Source organism: Nothoprocta perdicaria, unplaced genomic scaffold (genome assembly GCF_003342845.1).
Source record: "Nothoprocta perdicaria isolate Ctin4 unplaced genomic scaffold, notPer1 scaffold_20, whole genome shotgun sequence".
NCBI lineage: Eukaryota > Metazoa > Chordata > Aves > Tinamiformes > Tinamidae > Nothoprocta > Nothoprocta perdicaria.
The window spans coordinates 6741991-6766414 of record NW_020455205.1 but is presented as its reverse complement, the minus strand read 5'-3'; the positions used below and the strand labels follow the sequence as shown (position 1 = coordinate 6766414).

Genomic DNA, 24424 nt, shown 5'->3' with positions numbered 1-24424 from the left:
CTCTTTAAGATGGAGCCGGTGTCGGGCGCCGCCGAAGTGCTGGGGGGAGCCTCGGAGCTGCTGAAAGGTGAGAGCGCCGCGGAGCCCTCCCGCCCGCGGCGCCRCCGCCTCCGCTGCCGCCCCCCGGGCCGGCCTCGCGTTGCGCGCCGGCCTCGCTCGCCCCGGGCCGCTTCGCTTCCGCGCGGCCCCTTCCTCCTCGGCAGCGCCGGCACCTGTGGCTTTGCCCCGGGCAGGAGCCCCCTGCAGCCTCCCGCGGCCCCGGCGCGCAGCCCTCACGGCGCCCCACGGCTCTCTTGCAGATCGCCTGTATTTTGCCACCTTGCGAAACAAGCCCAAAAACACGGTGAACACGCACTACTTCTGCACGGACGAGGAGCTAGTCTACGAGAAGTAAGTGCCGCGCTCTCGTGTGCGCGTCGCCCTCGCTGCTCGCCGCAGCCCCTTGGTCCCTGTAGTGCGGGGCAGCAGCGGTGACAGCACTGAGGAAAGAAGTCGAGGGGGGTTAAATAACCGCCCCCCCGCCCACCTGAGGTGATCCGAGCTCTGCTGGACTGCGTACGAGGTGGGGAGCATCTATGTAGGACACCCCCTGAAGAGATGTAAGTAGCCTTAGGAGAGGACTGTTGTTTTAAATGAAGCTGTAGCTTTATACCTTCTTTGTAGTAAAGTGCATCTGTAAAAAGTAACCAACTTTCATACCCTTCTTTGGATTCTGCAAAGCTCAGATTTGCTTTCATTTTTAAGACTTYAGAAGATTTTGAGAGAATGTTTCTGGTCGGTCCTGGAGCTTTAAAGGAGCAGGAAAAGTGCTAATGCTGAAATTAAGTGTTTGTGTCCTTAGAACACACTAACAGCAATGAAGGGTTCATAGTGGAGTGTAGTTTGCCAGGTACTGAGGGACATGAGGTAAGTACACTGAAAGAATAAAGTAATCGCCCTGCTTAAGGATGCTTAATTAGATTCCTGTTATCTATTTTTATGTATATTATCTGAACTTAAAACCAAAAGTTGTGAGCACAAAATTGCTTCCAGTAAAGTAAGGCTGTAAACTTCAGGCAGTGGGTTGTAAAATGGCATTAAACATCTAGAGGATTGGCCGTGCACAGCTTTCCTCCTTGTAGCTTAGGGCTTTAGTGGAAAGGAAAAGTTGGAGGAAAGTTGACAGTTCTGGGCTGCCTTGGCAGGAATAGCAAAACACACCAAATATCCAGCCCTCACTTGCTACAGTTCTTAAGTCTGACGTACTAGTTTAAACTGGCAGAGAAGCTCGTAACTTGGAGAAGGCTGTGTTTATAGCTAAAGTGTGTGGGAGTGTGTGTTGGGTGTGTGTGTGTGGTGGTGTTTTTGTGGGTTCCCCCCCCCCCCCTTTCCTCCTTTGGATACTGCCTGTAGGGTAGAAATGAGTCTTTCTTGGTTCCTAGGTTACTTCCAGGGCAAACCTTAAGATTTTTGTGTTTAGTCTTTTCTATAGACATTTCTAAGTCTTAATTTCTTCAGCTGTTGTATTTTTAATGATCTATATGCAGTTATTTTTTTCATATGTAACTTGAAGGTTGAGGAGGTTCAGAATGGGTTCTGTAATGATCATAGAATAATTCAGTAGGGAAGGGACCTCTGGAGCTCACCATAAGGCAAGGCTAATTTCAGTGTTTAATCAGGTTGCTCAGGGCCTTGTCCAGCTGAGTTCTGTTGTTTGAATATGCTTCCATTTTTTTAGTGAGAAGGAAAAAAAAAAGACCTCATATCTCATAAAACTTTCATGTTATGACTGGTGTTTTAATTCTAATTCTTAATATTCTCCTATAAGGGGCAAAAAAAMCAACAAAAATTTGTAGGGTTTGAACTTACAGGGCAAGGTGTGTGAGTGACCAGTTCCCTTACTAGGCAGCGTGTCTGTGTGCTTAGATACAGATGGTTGTAATAGCCAGGGGTTGTAACCGGTGTGGAGAGGTTGGGGTGTATCCAAAGAAGTCACTAAGAAGATATTTGTAATTGTTAAAATTATATAAAGAAAACCACATGCTAAACTGTAACCATGTTACCAAGAATATTTGTGAGTTAATGAAAGGAAGTGCTTCTAGGACACTTCTAAAGAACTTGGAACCTCAGATGTCTAATTCTTCTTACTGGTAGTTCCTAACCTATTTGAACTCTTGTTTGTTTTGTATAGGTGTCATCCTATATTTGAAATAGTAGTAGTAGTTTTCCTTTTTCCTTTTCCACTCAAGCTAAAATACAGCTCCATATCATGAAGTAGAAGCTTAGGGCAGTAGCTGGTGGTTTGAGGGCGTACTGCGCTCATAGTGCAAGTAATAACCTCACTGGCTCTCCTGAAGAGCTCTAACCTTTCCCTGATAGTATACTGATAATGCCTGACTTTTCTCGTCTCTCTGTCTCCAGTTAAGCTCGTCTTGCCTTAGGGAAGTAAMAGTTGGTGTTAATTGAAGCCACATCTTATATATTTGTTAATATCTTTCTGAAATCAGAAGTCTAGTGGCAAAATGAGGAATAGGTTGCAAGTTTCCTGGTTCTTATGAAAATGTTGTTTACCATCTACCTTTCCTTTTCTTCATGTTTGTTGCTGGTGTCCACTCAACCACAAAGATTTTGGCACCTATGAGATAAGTAATCTTTTTAACGTGACCGTTTGCTGATGTAATTTTGTTTGGATGCAACATTTTAGTGACTAGATAAAAGTACTTCATTATGCAGGGAAATAAGTTGCTTTTCTTTGAGCTGCTTTGCACCATCCTTAGCAATAGCTCTAAGTATAAAGTGTGTTACGTAAGCTTATCGGACTTTGCTGAGGCATTAACTTGCTTCTGTTGAGGCACTATATGATGTTTAAACTAATGAAGTACATAGGTTGTTAGAAGGGTCATAAATCATATATTATTCAATGGCTCACTATTTAAAATCTGTTCCCTGTCTCATTTCCTTTTTCACTCTGAAGAATAATAAGGATGTAATAGTTTACATTATTTGTGTATCCCTGTTTGTTAGACAAAAGTGCTGTAGCACTAAAGCTGATGATTTTGGAAGTTTTGGTCTGACAAATGCTGACTTSCTGTTGTAGTTTGTCACATGATTAAATGCTGAATTATACACAGAGTGTGATTGACTACACATGATCTGGAGTACTTAGTCTCCAATTTTCCCTTCAAGTTGTCAACAGTTTTAATGAATTCATAACATTGTCCTCACTTTTTTAAACATTAACACTTCTTAAAATAAAAACAAGAAAGGTTTAAATACTTTTAAGAACATCTCAAATGTTAGCTGACTAGAAACTCGCTGCTAGAACTGTCACTGTTTCAATTAAATGTGCTGAAATTTAACCTTGAACCTGTCATGCTAAGGAAGAGCTTGTAGGAAGAGCTTGTATGCAAATTCTTCAGCTGAGGAACAAAAGAGAGRAAAAAAAAAAGTGATTTTATCCAACTCTGAATTTGTAAACTCAACTTTTTCTTTTTAATGGATCTATTTCTGCAAGACTTCTATGTCAGTCCCTGAAACTCTCTGCAGTCCATCCTGAGGAAACCRGCTCTGCCATTTCTAAGTGAATGTGATTTTTTCAGGTTAATATGGTGCAGGTAGCTATTACTTCAGGGAAATGAGGTTGATGCAAAATAATCCAGCTTGGTGAAGACGGTCATTTGGCAGGTAGACAAGCCTTGCCTTGGCAGGACCTCAGTTAATGAGTTGGGCACCAGCAAAAAGCTTTTTTCTTCTCTAAGAATAGTGTCTTTTGTGTTTCACCTTTCAGTAAACAGATCTGGGTTGGGAATACTACACTTGACTGGTTAACTTGTAATAGGCTGTCAGTTATATTTTTCAAAGCAACTTTTTATGTTCTTTCAACCCTGAGGAATGAGACTCTTAGATAATTAGAAACAGGAATCTCTCCTCTTGATTAAATTATGATGGCAGTTTTCATAAATCATGATGTTTTTATACCCATCTATTCTGACTTGATCTCTTGCATAAACTACTTTTTTTTCAGACTTAGTCTCTCTGACATCTTGTGAACAGCAGTAAAAGTAATTAATGTGACATCCTTAGTATATACTATCTTAAATGCTGAGACACTTCTCAACCACGTTAGGTTACTTGCCCATTTCACAACAGTCTTAAGTTAGCTTTTTTTTTTTTTTTGAGTTCAAGAAGCAATAGACTAAGATTCTCAATTGTTTAGTTAAATTAAATTGGTACCTTCACTCATGGGAAGCATTTCATTCCTTGCATGTATTTAGTCAAGGAACCAGCATCTCTTTCCTGTAAGAAGAGTAAATTCATCTTTGTGTTTGGAGTAAAATGCTTCCTTGCTCAACTGTGGCTATCCTGTAACAGCACTTGCATAAGAAACCTTAACTTCTGTATCATTCATTGGCTTGTTTTGCTTGAAAGGAAAAAGAAAACTTAGTCGCCTTGTTACAACAAACAGAGCCGTTACTTCACACGGAGTACAGGGAGTTCTTTGTTCACTTCAGCAGCTTCTGAAGATCTGAACTTGAGGATCAGATGACCAAGATAACGTGGTAGGTTAGAGCCTACAAAATAAAAAAAAGTACTTGGCAAACTTTCTTAAATTCTCCTTCTTCTGTCAACATTTGTCTAAATACTGTGCAGAAGAACTTCATATACTAATAACAACTTTTGATATCTGGTTGTTTTGGATGCTCATAAAGAATACTGTTCATATATGGGTGTTGTTCTACCACTCTAGATCTTAAAYGTATTCTAAAACAGAAAATTGCTACGAAATTAGAAGAATTGGAAATGTGTGCCCTTACATAGAGATTGGATAACTGGCATAACATTTATGTTTGAAACTTCTGATGTGCTATACTGTAACACCCGAGGTGTTCTCTCCAGCCTAACAATTTAATAAATCGTATATACAGACATTGCTTTAGAATATCTGTTCTCACTTCTTCACATGGGAAAGCAATTACCAACGTTATTGAAGCTTCTTCTTTTGTTTGCAATAAACCAGTACAGGAACAGGACAGACCTTCTGTTTTCCAGGCTTCTGTTTTATATTGKGCAGGAAGGTAGCTTGATATAGAAAAACCCTTGTAAGAAAATTAGGCTCTGTTAAGAGGGTGYCCACCCACCCAAAGGGAATAGAGCACGGTAGAAACCTAAGTATTGTTCTGTAGGCAAACTGTTTACTGTGGAATTGGTTCATGTGTGCTTTGTTCTTGGTTCAAGGACCACTATATTAAAAAAGCAGTTTTTAGAATGCCTTTTTGCTCTATAATTAGAGCTATGCTGTATTCTTGGGTTTTGAAGAACCAGGTTTTCAAGGAGAATTTGGAACACGCAAGGGGAAATGGAGCGAGTACCTGTTTTCCTTTTGCATAATTCAAAGCCTCTGCATTATTTCTGCCTCCAGATGCAAGTAATAGAGCAGTATATAGCTTTTAGTGTTATGTTCACTGTATCTTCCTTGGTGTGTGCAGAAGGATGCAATCCTTAAGTCGTATTAAGTGTTAAGGATTGTGTCTTAGCCCAGATAAGAAAGCTTCTGACAATTCACGTGTTGCTGGAATTGCTGAGACTGGAGAAGGGACAAAGCAGTACTGGGCTTCCCACCTTGTTTCACCCACTTGAATAGTGGCAAGGAGAAACAATAGTGGAAGAAAGGTGATTGACCAGAAGAGTTAAGTTGTAATGAATCTGGGGGATTATCCTTTTGACTTTTATCCAGAAACTTTGTATGGAGCTTAATGTGTTCAGCCTATGTTTGGTGCATTTATTTGTAGCAGCCTGTTGGCCACTCTCCAGTGGCTGGCTCTTCTACTGCTTAATAGCTATGTTCGGAGCACACACAGAGCACAGTGCTTTCAGCATTGGCTTTCTAGGGTACAGTATAAATAATACAGTTTCTCTCTGAGCAATAACTTGACACCTTGGCCATAAATAGGTTGACTGTGATGTTAAGATGGAATTTACCAATTCAAAGACTGCAGCTCTATAACTCCTTCGCTGACCATAACAGCATTCCAATAATTAATTTAATGTTCAGCAGCTGTGCATCACTTAGCTGTTGTGCTAGAGTCTGTGACTTTCTTATGCTAAATAATAAATGGATTTAGAGTTTAAAAGAGATGCCCAAGGTGTGAGCTGGCACATGGTACAAGGAGGCATCACAGTGCAATCGAGGGTTAGTGGAGCTGCTGTTAAAAACAAGCAGGACTACTGTCTTAAAGGATTCTGGATGAGGCTTTCACCTTAAACTCTCTCATGGAATAATATACAGTAATTGCCTGCATGATAGAATAGGTGAATAACAGTTCCTGTGATGCACTTCAGCAAGTGCCTCTGGTGAGAAGCTGTCAGCCCTCATAGGAAGGGTGTCAGGAATTAGTTCCGAGGAAAATACTCATACAWCAAACATTTGCTACCACTCCTAAGAAGCATTATCAAAACACTTTCAAAGGAGACTTATTAAATATTTATCTAGAGTATCCTGAGGTTTTTCTACTTCCTTGTGTAAGAAGTGTGTGTGTATAGATATGATAGGGAAATTTGCAAAATATGWTGGAGAATAATTTACAAGCTCTCATCTAAGTACTTGAATAAAACAAAATATAATGAAATGTAGTTCAATACCATTTCTACCACCTTCCACTTTATATCKGGTCCCCATCTCCATCATAAATGGTTGCCTCAAGATCTTAACAGGTAGCATCAGCAAAGGCATCTTGATAGGTATTTTATTACATACGAATACCTGCAAAAAATATCTAGGGGCAAAGAAAATCTATTAATCTGCAAAAGGGGGGGGGGAAGTAAGCTAACAATGCCTAGTTGTTATTTTAATCAATGACAGTCATGTAAACAATTAATTTCTGATATGCTTTTTTGTCTTTAACTTTTGCCAAGTAAGTCTTTATGTGGAGAATTACTCTATTCTCCCCTCTGGTATTTCCCATCTTTCCACTTAAAGTTAACTCRGTGGAAATTCTGTTCTTAAGAAAATCCTCTGTCAGACTTAGGATTAAGTGTCTCAAATGAAACTACAGAAATGGACTTCTACTAAAAATATTGAGTGTGGATTAAATGAACTTCTTCTGCTTAAGCATGTCAGAAATTGTATTTAGTTTTAAGGATATATGGTGAAGGAGTTTTTAGATCAGAATACATTAACTTAAACACAAAGGCTTGGAGTTTTTTTCAGAGAACTCTGGAGGATTGCGAAGCACTTGTTTCACCTAGCCCTATTACACTTTTATTTTGAAACTTACTGCTATTTAGAAGTATTAAGTAGGAAAAAAGCCAAATTATTTTTGTTTCCTTGTCCACACAGAGTCTTTGCATTGCTGTCCTGCAGTGGCACAGTCTGTTACCAACAGAGATAATAGCTGTTTATTCTGCCCATGTGGTGGTGTGCAAAGGAATCGGTACTTGCCAGTGTGTTTTGGTGTTTTGGTGGTGTAGGGGAAGCATTGTATGTTTAGGTGTTGGTGGAAGAGCAAGTCTAAGATTGTGACGTTTGTAGCTTGGTTGGTGACACAACCTGAATAGCTTTATTTTGTCAATCTTGTATACAGGTAGAAAGATACTGTAAGTTTATGGATTCACTCATTGAAATGTATTTTACCCTCCCCTCTGCCAAGACAGAAAGAAAATGTTAGACAGCTTCAACATAATTTGTATTTACAAATGAAGTTGTCCATGATAGACATCTTTATGTTTTTTTCTGTACTTTTGTTTGAGATTGATCTTGCAGAACGGTAGAAGTAGAGTATATGACTTCATGCTTGTGTGCTTCTAACAAACAAGTAGTAATAAAATCTAATTATCCTAAAGCATGGCTGGTATTCTTCAATGCTTTATATAAACTGTGCATTTCTAATACTTGTAAAGGTGTCTATATGATGGGTTACTAAGGAAGATCACTGTGAATTGTTCCCAGCAGCTTTTACAGTGCAGTAGTTTCCCAATATAAACTATTCCAACTAGTGGCTTTGATCCTAGGGACCAAGGGTRGAATTTCTTCAAGGTTGATAAGAACTAAAGAGACTCTAGAAGGGAGCAAAGGATAATCTGAAATACAGAAAAAAACCCCAAATGATAAATCAGAAGAATTTAGCCTAGAGACAAGAGGAATAAGAGGAAAGGGGAAAATTATATCKAAAGCTTATGTATACCATAAAGCTTGTGAAGTCATGGAGGATGGAATAAAAAAAAACCCCAACTTTACATTGCCGAGGAGGATCAAGCCTAGATGCTTTTAATTACAATTTCCTATGGGTAGCAGGATTAGATTTATTTTCCCTATTCTTAATAGTATGTAATAGAGGTTGTGTAACTGCTTAAGATGACTATATAACATAGATGATGCTGTCAAGGCCRAAAAGGAAATAGACCATGTATTGAAGTTTTCTGCTCTATTCTTCTCTAATCTTGGCCAAAATTAGATTGGATTTTCTGGAGTGAAGAAAAAGAATTTGTAGTTAAACCATATGTTTTTAATGAAAAGTAGATACCGAAGCTACAAATCCTGTCAAGTAGGATATGTTGCTGTCTTTCTCAGAGGACTTATCTGGTGCACCATATATGTTGCCATGGCTATGCAGTATTGCCCACAAGTAGCCTTAGGTATCACTACGACGCTTGTTGAAATTTGCTTAACTCTCCTGTATCAATAACAACAATGTTCCCTTTTGTCACAGTTTCTATGGAGATTTTGGACCTCTGAATTTGGCAATGTTATACAGATACTGCTGTAAGCTAAATAAGAAATTAAAGGTAAGCTTTGTTTTAACMTGTATTCTAAATTTTTATTCCTGAAAATGCAACTGCACCCACTATTACCCAGTTTGAAAGCAGTTATTAGATGTCATTATCTAGATGGTTACTGTCACAGCTAGGTGATACCAGCAAATCTGGCAACACTCTTCCTTAAACAAGGAGCTTATGCATGTTAYAAAGGAGTGAATCTGAGGCATACATACTATTTTTAATGCTTCATCCCTCTATATAATATGAAAAGAATATTTAATAAACTGGCAAAAAWTCTGCACAAATGTGATTGTTTTTGCAGGTAGATGTGTTTCAAAAATCTTTTCAGACTTAAAAGATTTTTATTAAGCATAATGTTTCTATAAATAGGACAGGAGAAGTGAGAGAATAGGACCTTTTTWAAAAAAAAAAAAATAAAAGCCTTCCCTCTTCAAGTCCTGCAGCTACTTTTATTTGTTTCTGTTTTTCAAGAGGGTTAAACATGAAGGCAGTTTCCTGCTTTTACTCATCTTTCTTGATGGGGGAAAGGGGGGAAGGGAAGGAAGGGTCCCAGTTTGTACCAAAAATTAACTAAAGGCAGTTTGAACACTAATGTACAAACCATTAAACTATTGTACAAACTGTTGTAGCTTTGTGCTGACTGATTAAAATAGCAAGCAACTCTGTTGTGAATTGCTGAAGAACTTCTTCAAATGTTTCTTTTTTTGAGCAAGCTGGAGGTGAAGCACTAAAGTTGTGCTTTACAGGAAAGCCTTGCTGACCTTGTTGCAATTGTAATGTTTTGATTGCTATGGAGATGATCTGCTGTTATTTTGACTAGCCTGTGAGCAGCAAGGAAGAGCGCCCGGCTGTGCTCTCCTGCTTGTTCTCGACTGCTTGGTAAAAGTGCTCAGCCAAGCAGTGGATGCCACTGTGAAGTCACTGGGCCTCTCCCTTTTTTTCTCTTCTGTTAAAGTAAGATTGACTTTTATAAAACTGCTTTAAAAAAAACTGCTGTTTTTTTTTTTGTGTGTGTGTGTTTAACCTTAGATGCACCTTAACTTTAGTTAATCATGAGTTACAGCAAAACCTGCTGCATTTCTTGAATTAAAAGCAGTAGTTGCATGAAAAAGATCTATTTTGTTAGGTGCTCACAATTTAACTTGTGTGTACTCCTCTGGAATATACCATCACAGACGCATATTGTTCTTCTGTAAGTTTATGTCTTAATATATTTAGCACCACTAAGAATTTTTTGTTATAGGTAAATAAAAGTATCCTTAGTGTTTCATGGTGCATGTATGAAATTTAACTTAAAAATGGGGGAGGTTATGGGAAGAGGAACACTTTGTTTGTCACTAAGTTAGCCCTGGGTTACTTCCTACTACATTAACTGTAGCTATTTTTTAAATAAACCTCATTGCAGACTTCCTTATTGACAAGCTTTTCTTTTTTTTTCCTTTTTTCCTTTTCCCTTGCCCTCTGCCCCTCTGCCTTTCAGAGTTGCAGAGCTGCAAAATATTTAAGGGAGTTCAAGATTGCATCATTTGGATGGAGCCGTATAAAATAGCTACTTTAAAAAAAAAAAGAAAAAAGAAAAAAGAAAAAAAATTAACTCTTGATGTAATTGAACATAATCTAAGACTAGATCTACCTAGCTTGTTAAACGTGGTAGAAAAATCAGTAGGGTGCTGAAAGGAAATGAGGAAAGAAGAGGTTTTAAACTATTGTAATTAATTTTCAGGTTTAATAGTAAATGAATAATTCCCTAATTAACTGGTTACCTAAGTTCTATTGGTTGTGCCTACACAGAGGGAGATGCTGCTTTTTATCTCAAGATATGACCTCTTCTAAATGACAGTGAATCTCTTCTGGGGGATTCTAGTCCCATTTAGATGCATTCAGTAGCATCACTTCAATTCTGATTTTTTTTATCCACCTACTGAGGCAGTGGGTGGGAAGACAAGCTTATAATGTACAGTTAAAATGATTGTTGAAGGGGCTATTTGTAGGGGGGAGAATGTAAGGATGTATTTATTATAATGCATACATTGATTTCTGTGATTATCAGCTACTTGTTTCTTTTGGGGAAAAGATTAAGGTACAAAGAGTGAATTCTCTATAGCTTTTATTAACACCAAGTACTAATTACTAATTTCAATAGTAACTTCTGCAGCTCTGGCTTAAAATTTGCATGAACATGTAAGATAAGAATCAGTGTCTGAATTTCTGCAAGATRTGGTTGGCACAAACTTTTATACTAAAACGCACACTCCTATAGCAGTTTCCCACCCCACAAATGTCATCAGTGCCGAGAAAAGAAATTAAATGAACATAAAATAGAAGTTAAAGAACTGAAGCTGAGTTACCAGTAGTATGAGAATAAAGACAGGCCAGAAAATGCTGAACAACTTGTAAATTGCCTTCACATACTCAGAACCTTAATCCAGTGTAGTATAAAGTACAGCAATTTGTAAAGTAAAGGGAAGATTGGGATAAACTGTCCAACTTGTCATTAAGTGGCATAATTCTAGCTTCCTCTGGTTTTAAATAATTCTGCTGCAGTCTGCCATTATTGCACATTTCGGGTGGATGTTTGGACTTGTTTTTTATTGGGAGCTTTGTCTGGACATGCTGATGGAAGTTTTCTTCCTGTCTAAAGAAAGAAGAGCCACAAGCATTTACTAACTTTTTCCATTCCTAGTTTTGTCTTGGGCTGTTCACGTACACAATCAGCTTTTTGAATAGGCTCTGACTCTATAAAGTTTATGAAGTTACTTTGAGTGACTTTTCAAAAAACTTTCTGAAAAGTGACATTTTACTGAGAGATGAACACACTTTAAATGTGCTAATTGTTTGTACTTGCTTCTCAGTCTTTCAGTCTGTCAAGAAAGAAAATAGTTTACTACACCAGTTTTGACCAGCGGAAACGAGCAAATGCAGCGTTCCTAATAGGGGCATATGCTGTAAGTACCACTGACCACGTGGATCCTTCTAACCTTCCTTCAGCAATGCTTGTCTTGTGTGAAGTAACATCTTAAGGGATGCTTCTCTAGGGAAATACTTAAGGCAAAGCCATAGGTAATGCTGTGTATCGAATGAGCTGCTCAGCAGCCCTAGGTAAGGATAAGGGAACACAGTGGTGGTGATGGAGGAGGAGGAGAAATTCTCCTGCGGGAAGCTGGGTGGGAGCGTGCAGTGTGTGTACCATGTAGCAGATAAAGGCAGCACATTACACTCAGAGAAGGGAGCTTGTGTGTATAAGGCAAAGTGCTGTTGCCACAACTGCATGCATGTTTAACCTGTGTTTAGCCAGTGCTAGTGTTCATAGCTCCTGCTTGCTAGCATACAGGGCAATGAGCATCTGTGCATTTGATGCAGTCACTCTCCTGGAGAAGCTTGTAGATGTCCTAAGTGCCTTCTGACTCTTAGAAGCTGTTCATGTAGTAAAGAGCAATTATTGCATCAGTGCTACCAACACTAGACAGTATGAGCACACTCACAAAGCAAACACGTTTATATGGAATATAGTCATTTTCTGTTTTATATCAGTTTAGTAAAACATTGAGTAGTAGTTTAATATCTAGAAAGATATCCAATATATTGCCTAATTACTTCTACAGATGCCTATTCCCAAGTCTGCAAGTGTTATGGAATAATCACATTCTTCTATAATAATTTGTAACAATGCAGATAAATTATTTTAGAGCAAATGCTTATTAATTTAGGAACTGCATAGAATCTGTTTTTTTAACTAATAGAAGCTTAGCTTTTGCAGTCCAAGCATATTCATTGCACATTTGGGAGATAATATTTTCATTTAACAATATTCTGCTTGTAATTGTCGGATTGTTGTGGCATAGATGTGTAATTCTTGGGTTATGTTACAGTGTAGCCTCTGATTTGAAGAAATGAAGTAATCTTTTTGAGCCTTCTACATATGTCTTCTAATTTTATAAACTTTGAGACCAGAAAGTCTTACAGCTTTGAATTACACTAAGGAGTGTAAAAATGATTGCGGAGGTTTAATTTCTCCAGAGAAGGCTTGTTTAATTTGTCCTGATGCTAAAATATTAAGTGTAAAATGAAACGTGGAAAACAAGGGATCAGGTTCTAGGAATTGGTTTCCAGTGGTAATTATGCAATTTAGATTTTTCCATTAAACAGCTTCTTATACATGTTGAACTGAAATATCCTAATGGCTATTAAAAAACCTTACTGGGAGTCATAAGTTCAAGAGAAGGCTAAGTCTTAAAACTATATTTGCAACACCTTGTCTCTTTGTTAATCGAATCTCGGGATGATGTATTTTCTAAAATTCATTTTTTACAACAGTCTTTAAATGCATTTAGGCTAATCATTTGCAGCTGCTAAATTAATTTCCTAGTTCTTAATTAAGAACTCTGCAAGGATTACTTCCTTCCTCCCCTTACTTTAAACTGAATTTTTAAAAGATGATAATTTTGTGCCTAGCAGAATGAATGTTGCTAGGGTTGAGATCCCTCTCCCCATTCCTGGGCCCTTTGCTGTTCCTTTCCCGGGTGGAAACAGGAGCCACGCTGTGGGGTTGATGGGATGTGCAGTGCCCGGCAGGTTGCAGCTTGTGCCCCCAGCTGCACACTTCACTTTCTTAGGACTTGTGCTCCTGCTGGCAAATCTAGAGCTTTGGTTCTGTCCTGTCATAGAAGACAAGCGGTATCTATTTCACTGTGTTCTTCAAAGGTGACAAGTTGATTCAGGGACTACAGCCTGACATTGAGTAGCCCGGGYGAAGCATTTAATGCTGTAAAACCTTAGATAAACTCCGGAAAGAGATCCAGCAAACTCTTTCTCTTGCAGATAGCAAATGAGCTGGTCATATTCCTTTCCAGGGTTTATTTTAAGTATCTATTTTGGCACTAATGTCTTTATTAGGCTCCTTAAAGCCACTAAAAAGGCAAAGTTGTCAAGTTTCTAAGTTTGTAGATTTTTATCAGAGAAAACATCTTTTTTTCAGGTTATTGCAGAGTTGCTTCACATCGTCTTGGTGATAACAGCATTAGGGAAGGGATTTGTTCCGTGTAATTTTGATGAGAAAACAGAAGGCAGGGGTGGGAGCTATGCACATGCAAACTGTATTTGGAGCGTTGTGGGCGAGTGCTCAGGCAGGCTTGCAAAATACTGACTTCCCTTTCTCTTCTCTGAACTTCTTGGAACGAGCGGTATGTGTTTTCTTGGCGCACTGTATGAGTGCTGCATGTCCTATGCCTGTGTAGTGCCTCTGCAGTGGTGAGCTTTGCCTTCAATCCGTTACCCGTGCAGGAAGCTGAGAAAGAAAAAGCAAGAAGGCCGTAGCGAGAAAGTATTTCGATTTGCGGCACTGGGTGTAGCTCTTTTTGCAGGTAGCAGCCACGTGGTGAGAGTCACAGTCCTGGTGAGAGGGGGAAGCCTGCCGGTTGTAAAATGACTTGCTGTCCACAAAGTGACACTTTTTAACTTTTACTCACTTGTGTTTCAGATATAGATTAAATTTCTAGATTTGATACAGGTTTGTCTTTTATACTTTTGTATGTTGTAGAATAAGAGCATTCTGAAGACTCAACATATTAAAATCAAGCAAAAAAGCTATATTTTTCTTTTCATCTATGAAGATGAGTCAGAAGACTATCTCCTGCATTTTTCTTAATGGGTTCACTTCTGTTTAAGTACTAAAGAGGACATGTTGCTATGATGTTTCCTTCTCCTTTATAAGCTTCTTCCTCCTTCAGTTCTTCAATGTTGTAGAACTCAAGAATACTTTTTCTTTCTAAGAGCTTTTTCAGTGTTCCTTTACATCTCCTTCCTATGTTCTTAACATCTTCATTTCTATTTTCAGGTGTCTGTTAGGAGCTTTGTATGTAAATGAACAACTAACAGTATTTGGTAAAAATTTTCACCTATTAATGCTTTTGGGCAGAAATCTTTGAGGTCCTCCAGTTTTTCTGTGAAACAAACTTCAGCAGTTTGTGCGAAGCATTCTTATTGTCTTCCCCTCCGCCCCTTACTTAGGTAACTGTTAAAGCTGGAATCCCTCCCTTACATTCTCTGCATTACCCTGTAAGGCAATCTTTTGAATTTGTAAGCAGTAACTTGGGTTTTAAATTTAAGTAGCTAATTGACATTAATGTTAGCATTAATCAAGATTTTTGTTGATTAATTCTTTTCCTTGTGACAAAGCAAATAACCTTTTAGTTTATTCTATAACTTTAGTTAAACTGCTTTTGCTTTATTCTTTCCTTGTCTTTCCTGTCTATGGGTGAGGARAAATGTAAGATGACAGAAAAGAGTAGATGAAATTTTTTGCAAAATAATGAGAATTCTTTAACTTAAGATATTACTTAAGATGTTTAAAAAACAAAACAAAAAAAATTACAGGTACTTTGGCAGTGACCACTGCATACCTGTATGCTAATGTACTTGAGGTCAAAAATACTTGAGGTGAATAAAGCTTTTGATTTTGGAGTTAATCTATTTCCTGTCTTAGAAAGTAACAATTATGTATTTTTTTCAATAGGTAAGTATGTACAGAGTTGAAAAACAGAGATAAAGATGCTGGCTTCAGGGTGTCTTGGAGAAGTAGATAGGAAAACTCTGTGGCTTTGTTCACATGTTTATGTACATTAAGTATCTCACTTCAAACTAGATGAAACATTTTTTTTTATAAATAATGTGCTTGTTTAATTTGCATTTGAAGTTAGGCATACTTTAGGATTGGTTTTCTTGTGCAAATAAGAATTGGACTTGCAGCATGATGTTGCAGTGCTCCAATTTCTTTTCGTGCAGCTGGTAGTGCTAAGTGATAGTGGAATAAGCCTTGGCTTATGGTGCTACCTTTACTATTAGGTTGATCTTGTATAACAACAGGTTTAGCTTGTTGAACCTTGTTGCATTGGCCATCATTGATTTGTTAATAACAGGCTTGATATTGATCATTAAGAAGTGGAAAATATTTGTGTTAGAAAAGTTTCCAGCGAGGTGTTGTGGAGAAATATTTCTTGTGTTGTTTGCTTTGATAATACTTCTTTTGAATTAGTTTGAAGTTAGACAAAGATCTCCTAGTATAGATACCTGTTTTTCATTTAAGCATGGTAGTGAATCAATCTTAGTGTTTCTCAGCTGCAGCAATATGCGATTTTATACAAAGTGTTTGTTGTCTGACTTCTGTTCAAGTTTTTACTTAGTGTAGGGGGGTCTCTCTCTCTCTCTCTCTCTCTCTCTCTCTCTCTCTCTCTCTCTCTCTCTCTCTCTCTCTCTCTNTCTCTCTCTCGTAAATGACATAAAAGTTTATCATAGAGGAGTATCTTAAGAGTTTAGCAGGAATATGTACACAAGTAATGATTTTTCAGGCACGGAACTGATGTTTTGTTTTTCCCTCCTCTTCCCCCCTGCTCCTTTTTCTTAGGTAATATACTTGAAGAAAACACCAGAAGAAGCTTACAGGATACTCGTATCTGGATCTAATCCACCATATCTTCCATTTAGGTATGTAGCTAAATGACATTTGGAATTTGACATTTTGGAATTTGTTAAATACAAAAACATTATTTTAGATTCTTTTTCCTTCCTAGAAAATGGCATCGACACTGTATCAAAATGACTAGTTCCCAAAACATTCATTTTTGGATGAAATTACTTTGTGGAGTATTAAAGCCATTTTGGTTGTTAGTAAGATTGCCAATCTTGAAAGCTTTCTGGTTTAGAAAACTGTTGTTAGCATTTAAGTTTATTTTAGCATTTAAGCATTTTAAGTTTGATCTATCAATTAAAATTTTCCTTCATGATGTGTTCTGYTTTAACATTTAGAAGTCATTCTTAATCTTTCATGTTAGCTAGGAGCTAAACAAATTGACTTAGATGAACAAAGGGTTTCTTTGGCTGTTCTATATTCTCTTATAGAGGGTACTGAAGTTCAAGCTACTTTGACCTTCTGAGCGACCAATGCCAGAAATTTCTGGTTATTTGTCCTGCCAGTAGTGCAGTTGTGTTGCATTTTCCATCTAAGGAGATTTATCTGTCATGCCCATATAAAGAGACTTTCAGATTTCTTCATGGTGTGGACCATGAAATGCCCCTCTRCTTTAGGAACCAAAATCCTCATGCTTTTCTTGTTAAAAGCACAGGTTACATCTTCCAAAACAACTGCCAGTAGATGAAGATCCTCTTTTACCAGGAAAGTCAGCTTTTTAAAAGTGGTCTTTGCTGTTGGCTTATTTTGTAAACATAGACCTACCTTGCTTAAAGCAAAAGCTTTAGCTGATACCAAGGCCACACAGCAAAGGAAGATGCAGTTGCCCCTCTTGTTGTGGTGGGGAAAACACCAATACAGAGATAGGCTTTTTCAGCAGACTTTACCTATATGAGGAGGGAAGGGAGTGGTGAAAGCAGTTGGTTTTCTGATTTCCTTTGAAACTGAAAAAACACCTTAACCCATTTAATGCTCAGGAAGTTTTTTTCCCAGTGTTAATTATTAATAATAAAGTGTAAAYCCTCTAAGCCTGAAGTCACAAAACTCTATTTCAAGAAAAAAAAGCTGCTACTCCACGGCAGCAAAGGAGGATTTCAAAGAAATTTAAGAAATGAAGAATTTCTAAAAATAGCTTTCATAAGAACATTGTGTTACCCAAAGGAGAGGATACTAATTGAAAGTATTGAGGAAGGCAATGTTCAGTAAAGGGACTATTTGATTTTATGAAATTTGGGTCATCAAAACTGTTACAAAAGTRTATTGTTCATGCAGTTTGTCAGCTTCAGGGGAAGAGAGCAATGACTCTGTGACAGATATATGCAGAGTAGGTAGGCAGTATTTGATATTTAAAGCTCTCCTGCGTTCTCTCCCTATATTTTCCAAGCTGCAGGTTGCTGGGCGATCAGTTGATGGTGTCAGATTTCTTTAAAGCAATAAATATTATCCATGGTCACAAGYTGTTTTTCAGATTTTCTCAAATCTGCCCACAGTGCTATGGACTGTTGTAACCCAACTATGAAAACTCATGGATTTTAAAGATAAGCTTCCAGGACAATTCTACTGCACAACAAATATAGAATCTTTCTATTTTAAAATCTTGAATTTTAGAATATCATGTCTGACTCAGGACAGAGGTGGTCCTTAGTTTATTCTTTATTAAATGTTTTTTTCCTTCTCCAGAGCTAACGTGCAAAAAGGAGTAGGTGTTGAAAGTGAAAAGATGTTTCAGAAATAAAACTTGTATGTGTAAAATAAAAATCTCTTTTGACATCCATCTTCCAATCTGATATGAAAAAATTAGAGCAATAATATTAGTAGAATATTTAATTATACATAAACCCAAAACCAGAAGGAATAAGAGGTCAATCAAGAGAACCTTCTAGCAGGTAATGTTAAGTATACACAGTGTASAAATCTGTAAAATTGCTATCTATAGATTTAGTTTTATGCTGCACTGTATGACAAAAAGGTTCTTTGAGCAGTAATCTCTCTTTAGTGTGTTGCTTCTAWTATGTCTTAATGCCCATGTTCTTGTCTCCAGCTTCTGAGTTGCATTCATTTTGGCAAACATCAGCTCTTTAAGACATTAGGGTCTGAGGGGATTGCTACTTCTATGGCTGTTTGCAGAACAAAGCGTCAAATATGCCATGTTCCCATGAAACTGGAGTCCTAACTTAAGCTGCTGCTTGAAGTGGCTTGCTTGGCTTTTCCACAGGCACGATGCAGGAGTTCCCACTTTGGCTGGTGCTGCTGATAAACCTGCAGTACTTGTCAGAACYGGGACTTTTTGCAGTGTTTTTCTTTGATTTCAAGCACGCTTAAGTGAAAGAGTATGTTCTGGAATGTAGAAGTTAGCCATAAGGTTGTCTTTGAGACCAACCTTGCAGCTTGAAATACGGAAATATTTGTGTAATGGCCATATTAACAAATGATTTGTTGGCAAAATTATATTTAAACTTGGATTAATGTATATATGACTTTATGGGGCTTGCTTTCACTTTTTACTTCCTGTAAAAACTCAGCCTTATTTTAAGGTTTGCAGCACGAGGAGAGGTTGATGGCATCTTGCTGGGAGGGCAGGATTTTTCTTCTTACTACTCTTACTTGACGTGGAGCTGGAAGTGCTTCGTAAGCTGCTTTTGGAGCTGCGTTGGACTGTGCCAGATCTTGACACTGGCTTAGAGCCTAACCACACTGTTATCTGCTTGTCCTGCTGGGAAGGAAAGCTGCCCAGGCTGGCTGTACAGCAGGTGAGGTAAACAGGAGTGAGGGAGTAAGACTGGAAGTCTGGCACGATAGGAAGCCAGTTAAGGAATCTCATGGGGAGGGGATATTTGGGAGTTGAATTCATAGGGAGAGGTTACAAATAGCTACTTAAGGAGCTTAGGAATTAGTGAGGTGAGAGGAGGGCAAGGAGATCTGATGAGGACCTGCAGTGGGAGAATTAGCTGATCACGGGGAAGAAATAACTTGCTCTTCTTTGCCCRTTTTTTCAGGACTCTTGACTGATAAAGATAACTTTCTCCTGTCTGTTCCAAGACATTTTAGGTTCATTTAGTGCAAAATGGAGCAAGATACAGGGGCTCAAACTGAATCTGTCTGTCACTGGAGCTGTCTCGCCACTTYGGGGCTTTGCATCAATCTATACTGTGAGGAAACAAGTTGGTGCTAGAAGGAAGTTTCTGCTCCCTTCATTACTAGTGTCTTGAGCAGGACTAAAATGATGCTTGTATGCAATGAAAAAGTATAAGCCAGATACCTTAACCCTTCACTTCTAATGTTTTGGAAGGAAATAATTCAAATAATTTGGACTATCAATTGTTGGTATTCAGTACCTACTGACTTGATTTTTTTTCCCCTCTTCCTTTTCATGGACCTAGAACTTGAACATTGTAAGATTTTCCTAGTATAGATCATCTCTGTTTAAAGTGTAATGTAGCGTGGAGTAATGTAAGTAACACTGGAAGCATAAGTCTAAGCTTATCAGTGTGTAATGATCAAGGGTTGAGCTAGATTATTTAGAACTTTGTTACTTAGATGTCTGAAGTATCTTTCCTTTGGAGAAAAATAGCTTTTAATAGGTAGAAGGGGTAGGATGGGTGGATTCTTTTCGGGACACTGAGGTATGTTTACATGAAGTGATCACTAGGAAACCGATCTGGCTTTATCTAGCTTGGTGACCTCAAAAGGCTTTAATCGGCTTAGATCTTCAGCTGCGTTTCATTTAAAGACTGCTTCAGTAAATACTGTTCAGGAGTGGATGAAAAGCGGAACACATGCCTTACCCAGATATGGAAAACATTGTGGGGGAGATTTTGTTTGTTTTCTTTTTCATAATAAAAGATATGAGACAAACCAGGCACCTAAAGGATTATTCCTGTCTTTGGACCACTTCCATCTATCTTATGGCTGATTCACCATCTCTGTAGTGACAACATGTAGTTTCTTGAAGACCTTGTATTGTATCTTCTTACTTCCACATAATAAAACAGCACTAATTCTAACTTAAACATTGATAAATACTTCTTTCCTATTATAAAACTAAGTTTTAGATTTTTGCCTCAAGCAACTTTGATTTTTATATTAAAGATATTTAGTGTTTTAGTGTTTAATCTCTAAATATGACACTAACTTGTTAGATTTTAGTTTGAAGGTGGGGTGACTCTTTTGCAGAAGCTGGGGAAGCAAATTATTTTGTTGTTGAATGTGTTGTATTGAAAGCCTTCTGCAGTATTCAGGTCAGCTACGGTGACAGAAATCTGATGTGGGATTTGCAGCTCTAATACCAATTCAGATTCATACTCCATCTGTAGTGCACAGATACTCACTTTTTTTTCTCACTTTATATTTAGTTTCAAAATATGTCAAATAACAGCTAGTAAAAATGCAGTTTAAAGAACAAGAGGGTGAAGCRTTTGGCTAGTACAGAGCTAAAAGGCTACTGGAATGACGTGTGTGGTTGGTAACAAATCGGAGCAGCCCTGCTGTAAAGCTCTGCAGATGTCTGCACGGGCTCCAGTATGCCAGTATCGCCTGAGGCAGCCTCTCTTCTCAGCCTTTAGCACTGACTTCAGAGTTGATCAGACAGGAGGATCTGGCCAGCTGTGTTTCAGTCACTAAAAGCACAGCCCTAGCTCGTCATGCATGCATCAATGGTTGGAGCAAGTTAAAACTGACTCTTCTCTTAAACCTAAGCACAAACATAAATTTTTTAYAGTGAAATGCTGACTATGGACAGGGGAAAATAATAAGTTTATATAGGAAGARTGTCTGGATTTAATTTCAGCTATACCCAAAATGCTGTTTTTGTGAGGTCAGTAAAAATATTTCTTTACTTAAAGGACCTTTCTTCATTAAACTCTGTTCAGTRTATTTGATTTTRTTTTTGTATAAAGTGGTTCAGTTGGAATCTCTCACATGCTATCAAAACTTAAAAACTAATCTTGCTAATTATTGGTTATTGCTCCAAAATGCTAAAAGAGCTGTCTTTAGGAGCAAGGAAATTCATGCTAATGTTCCGCTACTGACTAATTGACTCCAAGGCCCTTTGGTGTTCAAACAGTTCTATAACTGTATTTCTAGCAGAATTTTTGTGAAGATTGGAACTAGTTCTGACAGCTGTATGTGGGTGGATTTTTTTTGTTTTTGTTTTTATCCGTCATCTAGAAAAGTAGCATAAAATTAGTAGCAAGAAAGATTGATACACAGAACAATGAAGCAGAGGCAGGTCTTCTGCATTACTTCCTAATTCTTTGTTTTTCCACCAAATGCATGAATTTTAGGATTCAGAAAACAAGATCATGGTTTATAAATATTTAATAGAGCTTCTTAATGACTTCTGACATCATGACATGCAGCGTGATGGAAAAGCAGAGGTTTCTTTAGGCTGCTTACCTCAGCTTGATCACTTTATCCTGGAGTGAGGTTGCCTTCTAGATACTCTGAAGCTTTTCTTTTTTGTTTGGCTTTCTGTGTTTAGCAAAGAATCAAAACGGTGACTAAATTTCCTCTAAAGAAAAATATTTGTCAGAAGTACTTTGCTCAGATCATTTAAAACATTCAGGAAATTGGTTCAAGATAAACCTTTAACCTTTGTCTGTGGAGAACTTGGAGGCGCTTGTAGATAGGAGATTAGCTGTAAGAGCAGCAGTAAGCATCTGCTATCTGAATAGTACTTATGCAAATGATGTTTGACTAAACTCTAAAGGAATTCAATACTCTTTCTGGAATTGCATGAAATCATCTACTTAATAGATTGAGTATAAAAAGCATCACTTGAGAAGTGGATTACTACTGTTTTTTAAAATTGTTTTAGTACTTAGGTGAATAAAGTGGAATAAAAGTGGAATAACATTTCTTCCTATAACTTATGCCATGTGCTGCAATCCTGCTGCTTGCTGTGTCTTCTGAAAACTGGGAACTTGGGTTTTGTTTTCAAATACGGCTTTCACCAGCATTTCCCTGGGCTGCACTTGATTCTTCCTGGATCTTGACTGTAAGTGCAGAGATGGGAACAATAAAAGATACTTTCTAGGTTTCAAGTTTTTAATACAGCTTCTTGAATAGGCACAGAGGTGAGTTGGGTGATGTGGAATGATGGGATTAAGTGACACTTTCAGAGGTAGCTTTTCTTTGTTTCAAATTAAGTTTTAGAGTCAACCTTTAAACACAGGCTAATCTAAAACGGAATATCAGGATTACTATGGTCCGATTTTTCTCCTCCTAAAATAACCAATATTGTCACTTTTTTTAAGTGAGCCTTAGTCTTAATATGAACTATATTGGTACACGATTTTAAAACTAAAAAGTACTAAGATTTCCCCCTCTCAATTTAGCAAAAAGCATTTGAGACGGAGAGAGACTGGTTACTATTGGTATGTATTGTAGCTGTTGAGATGTGTGCTATGTAAGATTGTTCTGGGGATATCTTGCTACAGTGTGAAGTGGTAACAGCATGTGGGGTCCTGATTGATTATACATGAGAATTCTGCAAGATTAACTCTTTGCTTATTTTTCTTCTAGCCTTTTTATTCACTTCAACTTAATCCTTGGAGATACTTTAGCTTTAAAAGTCTGAAGTAAAAAAATAGTAAAGTTTCAGAAAGGAATTTGCATCTGGAATTGATTCTAAGCAGGTAGCTGAATTTTTGGAAATTGAAAAATGTTCTTGAAAAGGATTGAGAACTCAAAAAACTGAATGACTGTGAAGAACCTTAAAAACTTGTGTAGATTTTGCTCCATTTACTTGTTTTTCAATTATTATTTTTTTATTAATTAAGGGAAGAAAGAGATTATGCCAAGTCTGATTATAATATAATCAAAATTTATTATAGTTTTTCCAAGAGCGTGATCATCTTTGTGTTCTACTGTCACCCATATCTAAAGCTTATTGTTTCACAGCATCATCACCTTTACCAAAARGTACTTGGAGGTTTGAGTTTCTCAGTTGCCTGATCAGTAGTAGTTGTTTTTTTTGTGTTGTTTTTAAATAAAACACCTCTACATATGACTGCTCTTTGAGCTTTTAGATATTTGGCATTAGGTGTCACCCATTTTATTTGTTCATCTAAAGTTCTGCCTCTTGGGAATGTTCCCAACTTTTGTTGGTTCTTATTTGTTTTTCTGTTGTTTTACTGTGCGTGGATGCTGTGGATTAGCAGAGCTGGTCTCTTTCATTAGAGCCCCCSTGCCTGAATGGCTGTGTGTGCAGCAATGGCAATAAGACATACGAGGCTTCACGTGGGCTGTAGGTGTTGGCTGCCAATGATGTGGTGCTCACTGAGCATGAGCAGGAAGGTGGCGCCTGTGAAATGATTGCTCAGTGATACCCATTTCGTGGTGCTGCTCTGAATGATAGGAGCTCTGGAAATGTAAATTTGTATGACTTTGTATTGTCAAATGTGAATTCGTAACTAAAAATCCACGCACCTGAACGTGCAGTAGTGCATCTGGGTCAAATTCTATATCTTCCCTCCTTTAGAGCAACTCCTATTGCTTTACATGGCTTTTCCTTTTACCCCAGTATTGTGTTGTATTATATATTGTAATATCAGATATTTTATATGTTAAAGGAGTAGTTTTATGTTCATATGAATAAGGATCAAAATTATATTCTTACTGCATCAAAAATAACATCTAAAACAGTCAGCCATCATTGTACCTTCCSTTTGTATTTCTCCATAAAGTTACTTCTGTCAACCCTCTCATAAAACTATTTACAGCTTTTAAAGCTTTTTTTAGACACATATTCCCCTTTCCATCTTTAAGAATTTTAAGAAATTTTGCCTTGCTGAAGTTGTTTTGTGCCACAATGATCTGTTTCCTCATTTTTTTCTGTCAAATTTAATAAGTTAGTATCTTACAGATATGTTGTGTTAAAATACTTTCTGCTTTACATTTTTGAAACCTTCCTGTTAGATTTGTTTTTTAAAGAAGTATTTACACTTTAAAATGTTCACTTTATGATATTGTAGATGAGTATTTCGTAATGAATAGCTAGTAATGAATAACTGGTCTGGATTGGCCTGTCCATAATATGACAACTACAAAGAAATTGTAGCTTTCAACTTTGTTATTCAATACACTTTGTGAAGACTGGTTAATTGAAAAGACTATCTATGGAGTCAGTCCAAGTAATAGGAATTGTAAGATTCACTTGAGTCAATTGTGCATTACTGAGATCTGAYTTGTCCTGAGAATTTGAGGTGA

At 37.6% G+C, this 24424-nt stretch overlaps 1 protein-coding gene across 2 annotated transcripts in view; it reads left to right on the top strand.

Moving 5' to 3' along the window:
• The first annotated feature begins 6 nt into the window (after positions 1–6).
• CDC14A (cell division cycle 14A) overlaps positions 7–24424 on the top strand; it is a 44960-nt gene continuing 20542 nt past the window's right edge. Inside the window, exons 1-5 of one of the 2 annotated variants that reach the window (XM_026037935.1) lie at positions 7–67; positions 300–390; positions 8685–8760; positions 11607–11699; positions 16154–16233. In XM_026037935.1, the coding sequence (XP_025893720.1) occupies positions 10–67; positions 300–390; positions 8685–8760; positions 11607–11699; positions 16154–16233 (398 nt within the window). In that variant the 5' untranslated portion in view covers positions 7–9. Of the gene's footprint in view, positions 68–299; positions 391–8684; positions 8761–11606; positions 11700–16153; positions 16234–24424 lie in introns of those variants that run through there. The other variant, XM_026037934.1, reaches the window with a different exon arrangement.